At 28.7% G+C, this 5,945-nt stretch overlaps 1 protein-coding gene and 1 non-coding gene across 2 annotated transcripts; one reads left to right on the top strand and one right to left on the bottom strand.

The window, feature by feature from the left end:
- Positions 1–299: 299 nt before the first annotated feature.
- Trnav-cac lies at positions 300–372 on the bottom strand. The gene has a single exon. It is a non-coding gene; the product is annotated as a tRNA-Val (tRNA).
- A 1,238-nt stretch (positions 373–1,610) lies between these two features.
- LOC122537972 lies at positions 1,611–5,945 on the top strand. Its single transcript, XM_043671670.1, has 8 exons — positions 1,611–1,798; positions 2,625–2,705; positions 2,800–2,848; positions 2,926–3,016; positions 3,083–3,187; positions 3,333–3,514; positions 3,588–5,753; positions 5,863–5,945. Exons 1-8 carry the CDS (start codon positions 1,655–1,657, stop codon positions 5,907–5,909), a joined length of 2,865 nt encoding a protein of 954 aa, XP_043527605.1. The 5' UTR covers positions 1,611–1,654; the 3' UTR covers positions 5,910–5,945.

Below are 5,945 nucleotides of genomic sequence, written 5' to 3'. Positions count from 1 at the left end.
GTTCTGTGATATCATTGGTGGTATGCAGATACACTTATCTACAGATGCATATGCATTTAAGTTAATAATAACGGTGGAAGATAATGTAGAATACTATTCAGTATATGTCGATAATGTAGCTTTCTAAATAACTGACTAAAAAACTATCCAATCATTAGATGGCGTATTTAGTGAAAATTAATTTATATTAAATAAAATATCTTTTTCTACCTGCATTCAAGAATGACTAATATTTCTGAAATATTAGAGCAAAAAAAGTAGAAAAAGAATATATCTCTAAAAGAAAAAACCCCACCACTTGTTTCCGCCCGGGATCGAACCGGGGACCTTGTGCGTGTGAAGCACACGTGATAACCACTACACTACGGAAACATTAGCACGAAAAGACTTCCTAAAGCTATAAATAGAATTAATACTGGATTCTATTTCTTTATAAAATTTATAAAATTATTATATAACAAATATAACAAATATATCGAAATTGCTCCATATCTTAAATTGTATCATATCGTAAAGCTATGTCTAGTATAATAGGAAATTTCTAAAAAATCTTAAAGTAGCATGAACAGTAAACGGCTTATTTGAATGCACTCACCCTTCAAATTTCTAATGTAAATTTTTCGCAACTATGACATCAACACGTCCAAATATCATCACTCTAGTCTTAAAACACATAAATACTCATACTACACTGAATATTAGTACTATTAACACTCATAAAACCACTAATTGAAAGAAAAATAGTATAAGCTTCCGCGGTGCGTTTGCCTCCAAATTGAATCCTAACGGAACTAATATGGCGCCAAAAGAAATAGTCAATTGAGTATTTCAATACACATAAAAATAAATCATATTTTACCACAGAAAGATTTATTTGTATTTATTTATTTATTAATATTTATATTAAAATTATTTTTTAGCCAACTATTAAGATATCTTCATGAAAACATGTTATTAAATTTTATTATTAATTACTAATGATGTCCATTTGACTTCCGTAGTGACTTTTCGAATTTAATGGCGCCCCCTAATACTTACAAATTCCCCATGTTATAATCTGTACAGACTTTCAAATAAATGTATAAAAAGGAATGAATTTTATAAATGATTATAAGTTAAAATTTAAATCGTACGTGAATTAAATGAAATCAATGGCTATGAACGATGAAAGCACGATGACAATATAAAGACGAATGTTATTTTATTTTTTAATCCCTGACCAAGTTACAAACTTAATGAACGATGTTTTAATTAATTTAATGAATTTGTCTTATCAAAATAACTTCCATCTATTTCCAAACATTCTGTTTCTTTTAGATTTACACATATATATTTTAAAATATACAATACAGAGTCTCATATAACGACACACCTACCACTTCCGTTTTTTTATCATATTAATCAATAAATTTTAGTCATATTAACGCAATCTTCGATTAATATTCAACAATATTTCTTGGTCGATAATATTCTATGTCGTTCAGTCAATCGTAGAGTAGCATTATTATCGATGGAATAAGACAAAGTACGTCGATATTGTCATTGATACGATACTTGGGTTAGCGTAAGAAGTGGGGTAACAAGATGTAAACAAACATTGAGACATTCGTCGATCTCGTTCAAAAGGCACGATTCTTCTTGTCTGTGTTGTAAAATGGGCAAACTAACATGTAACATCGTGGCCAGTGACACGTCTGTCGACGGAGTAAAAATTGTCCATGAAAAACAGAAAGTACGAACAAAGAGGAAGAAACGTAAAAGGGACCTGACAGATCAGAAAATATTCAAATTGAAGAAGGTATGAATATACATATATGTCCATGCTGATCATTATTACTTTCTGATCGTGGAGATTGTATGTTCTTCCTTCAATAGTTTATTTCTTTAAATCAAATGTAGAAGAATATGTAATATTGTATTATATATGATAAGAATATATTTCAAATTGTCTGACAATTTTGGTTATGTTAGATGATTGACATATATCATTGAAAGTCTTATGTGTTATTTCAATATCTCTATACTACTTTTGTTGTAAATGTTAAGTAATATTTGACAATTTGTCAAGAGAGTTTCATAGATTTTATAAAAAAAATAAAATATATATGTATATATATAAACAATTAAATGTGCATCTCGTGAAATTATATCGATAAATTGAATAAATTGTTTTAATATTAACTATCTATTTCCTAATTTCATTATATTACAAATATAATGAAAATATAATAAAAATATAACGAAAATATAATATACATCCCGCACAATATAATACGTTTTATCGTATTATAATAATTATTTTAACAAATATTAATTTTGTAATTTGTTTAATAAGAATTAATTTTGAAGCATATGTATACAATTATTGTACGTTTAACAGACATAATTTTTTAATTGAAATACTTTTATTAGAAATGATTTTTGGGATTAAGAATTTCTGAAATTGTGATAATGCATGCATAATTTTTTAGCAGAACCAGATAACATGCAAAATATGGCAGTGTAGTTTCATTAAACTTTTGCAACATTTCGCAGACATACGGGAGGAATATGTATATTTTAAAAATAAATTTATCTTCATTCTTTCACCTTTGCATCCATTCTTTGAAATAAATCTATTCCAGGATAAAAAAACGAAGATCAATGAAAAATTGGACGAGGCACAAAATTCAAAAAAGATATCCAATAGAATTCTTCCGCAACCTGTAAATAACAATTGCTATCATTACTATTAATATTATAAAAATTAATTAATTATTATAAAATTAATAAAAATTATAATTTTTTTTATTATTTTAGTTGGCTGGAATATATAGAAACGGTGCAACCGGGAAAGAAATACGAAGAGGTACGTCCCACAAAGTATAACTATGTTTTTTTTACCATAAAAATAATATAATATTTGAGTAATATAATTATTTGCAGCACAAACTGAAGTAGCATTGAATGATCTAAATAACGCGCGACTACATGGAAATGTATTGAAACTACTAGATGGTTATCATTCGAAATCAGAGTAAGTTGGAAAACTATAAAAAATTATTTTTATCCTTTCTTAAAAAATGTATTTTTTAATTCACAGAGATGCTGCAACTAAAAATAGTAACAGAAAGTTAAAAGATTTTAGTTTGGAAAATATTCTCAAGCCAGATGCTGAAACAAGTCCTATTTTGGGTAAAATAGATGGGTGAGTCTCAGATAATTTATATTGTCTTTTGTGTTTCTTTTACATGTAGTATCTGTATACTATAACTAAAAATATAAATCTAAGAAAGAAGTCAAAAATTACTTTCAAAGAAAACTTAAAAATTAGTGTAAAATATTTTTTATAGAAGAAAAGATACTCAAAAGAAAGAAGATATCGAAATACCTCAAAGATCAATAGAAGAAAACAGAATAGATGATTCCGAACAAAACTCTGCGTTAAATAAACTCAATAAATACGAAGAACTATGTAGGATTGTTTCTTCAGAAAACTTCGAGGAAAATAATTTTCCAGACTGTTTTGGACCTGGTATTTACTATAATTTTTAGAATTCGTTATTTTTTTCTCATACTTTCAAGTATTAATTTTTTATCTTCAACAGATCCACTATTAAAGGTGAAACAAAAATTAAGATACATGTATGCAGAATCATTTCGAAATAAATTGATACATGATACGATAATGCGTGGGAATATTTTAAGCAACTACAGTACACCTAGTACTTCTACTGATAATTTTCTTCCTTCAAACGCTGCATTTTGTCCTTCAGGATCTAATCAAAACGTGGACTCAATATTTGCAACTGTTGATAATCTAGATCATTGTGTTGGTATCAAAAAGGATATAGAAAACAAGAATACACCGTTTTTAATACCAGAAACGAATTTCAAAAGAAATGAAATTACCTCGTCAAATTTATTATTTAATTTATCTTCATTAAATGCTTCTGACATGGGAATTGAGAATTCCCTGGAAGCAGAAACACTTCAAAAAACAAGTAACATATCTAATGAGGATGACTCAATAAATTTAAGCAACCATACTTCTCTGGAAGTAAATCCTCCTTCAACTTCCATCAGCGCTAACAGTAATATTGTTAAATATTTTGAAACAAACGAATTTGAGAGGATAAAGGAAAAAAGCAAACCTGTCTTATTTGTTCAAACTGAGGCAGAATCCGAGAATAATTATAATCATAAAAAATATAGAAGTCGACGAACGCAAACGGTAGGTGTTTTAAGTAATGGATTAGAAAATAACGCAGAGAAACAAAACTTAAAGATACTGCAGCAGATTAAAATGAAGAATTTGAAGCATATCCCTATTATATTGCGAAGATGTAACAACATTGTGACTAATAATAATAACCAATTGAATTTATTCCAGGAGTCGATGCATATTAATAAAGAGCCCCAGGAGATGCTGTTCAACGCCGCGTCGAGGCAGAACGTTCTTTTCACTTCACAATCTCTCATAACAGAATCGAACGAAAATTCGCAGAGATTGCAACGGTCGACGACTGTAAATACTTTATTTGATACAACAGATATAGAAAATCTTCAAACTTGTGTAATAGAATCACCAAGTCTTCGTAACGATGATATATATTTCGTAAAAAATTCTTCACAACAGAACCAATCTCAATCACAAAATCTTCATGTAAATGGCATTTTAGTGAATAAGAAAAATCCTTCAGTACAAAAAACAGTGGTGTTTACGAAGAAAGATTCACGAAATGTAGGACACTGTTTGTACTTAAATAATGAAATTACAGATGAAATGGCTGATAATTCGAACATCTGTATTATACGAAAGAATGTTTCTTCGCAGCATGAGAAATTAAAGAATAATTGTACGACACATAAGAATTGCCAGGAAGTACCAGAAAATTATAAAACATACCAATGCTCGCAGAGCTTTGACAATTCAAATTATAGCAATCAAGAATTTAAAGAGATAAGTATATCACAGCATCAGAAATCACAGATTTGTGAGATGTTAGCAAAAAGAGTCCAGCAACATCCTAAATGCGAAAACAATAAAACATGTTACAATGATCAACACGTTTGCTATGTGATGGCAAATCAATGTAAAGATTCGAATAATGTGCAAGAATGTTCTCATGATATTGTACATCAAATTGAAAAATCAAGAAAATTGCAGAATTCTAACCAGGAATTCAATCAAGAAGATATAAATAATATTGATTTTCTTAAAGGCATCAAGAATTTGAAAATCTTACCCATTAAAAAACGATTCCAAAATCAATGTAACGAAAATGCAGTAATAGTGAATGAACAGCCAATTAAATATCTGGCATTTGAAAATGATTCTAAAGCTCAAAAAGTTCCTATATATTTACAAAGCAGCAAGCATGTTGCTTCTGCCGATAATATTAAAGTAATTGACCCGAATGTTAATTGTCACATGGTATCATGTCCTCAAGAGTCAACGCAGAAAATTATTTTTGTGCCAACATGCGAACAGAACGAAGTCGTATATATCAAGCAACAAAATTTGCCTCATTCAAACATTGCTTTTGAAAAATGCTCGCACCCTAGGAAACTAGTCTTGTACCGACCAGAAGTTAAATGTGTCGAAGATTCCTCGAATATATGCGAAGTTCATGTTCCGAAACAGAACGTAATGGAAATAAGAAAAATTGATAATGACACGATTATTACTAATTTACAACAGACAGATAATGTGAAAAAGTCGACTCAAAGTGGGACAAATTGGGAGGAACTTCATTGTCGATCGAATCATGGTAATATTTTACAGTTGATAATTTTTTTAACACAAAGTTACTAATTTTTAACAAAATATTTTGTTCTAATTCCTACCATATTCATTTTTTTTTTTTTTTTTTATTTCAGAACATGATACTTGTACTAGGAATCAAGCAATTTTCTATCAGAAGTAAAATTCTCATATTAATTGAAACATATGCAAACTTACG

The sequence above is a fragment of the Frieseomelitta varia genome, unplaced genomic scaffold (assembly GCF_011392965.1).
Source record: "Frieseomelitta varia isolate USP_RPSP 00005682 unplaced genomic scaffold, Fvar_1.2 scaffold_940, whole genome shotgun sequence".
Lineage (NCBI taxonomy): Eukaryota > Metazoa > Arthropoda > Insecta > Hymenoptera > Apidae > Frieseomelitta > Frieseomelitta varia.
The sequence above is the reverse complement of the archived record's forward strand: the minus strand, read 5'-3'. Positions and strand labels throughout refer to the sequence as shown.

Bases quoted from the DNA above. Each gene is read 5' to 3' on its own strand.
- LOC122537972 (XM_043671670.1), top strand. From the start codon at position 1,655: ATGGGCAAACTAACATGTAACATCGTGGCCAGTGACACGTCTGTCGAC. The intron at 2,706-2,799 runs GTAAATAACAAT...TTATTATTTTAG, and splicing joins ATAGAATTCTTCCGCAACCT to TTGGCTGGAATATATAGAAA. The intron at 5,754-5,862 runs GTAATATTTTAC...TTTTTATTTCAG, and splicing joins TCATTGTCGATCGAATCATG to AACATGATACTTGTACTAGG.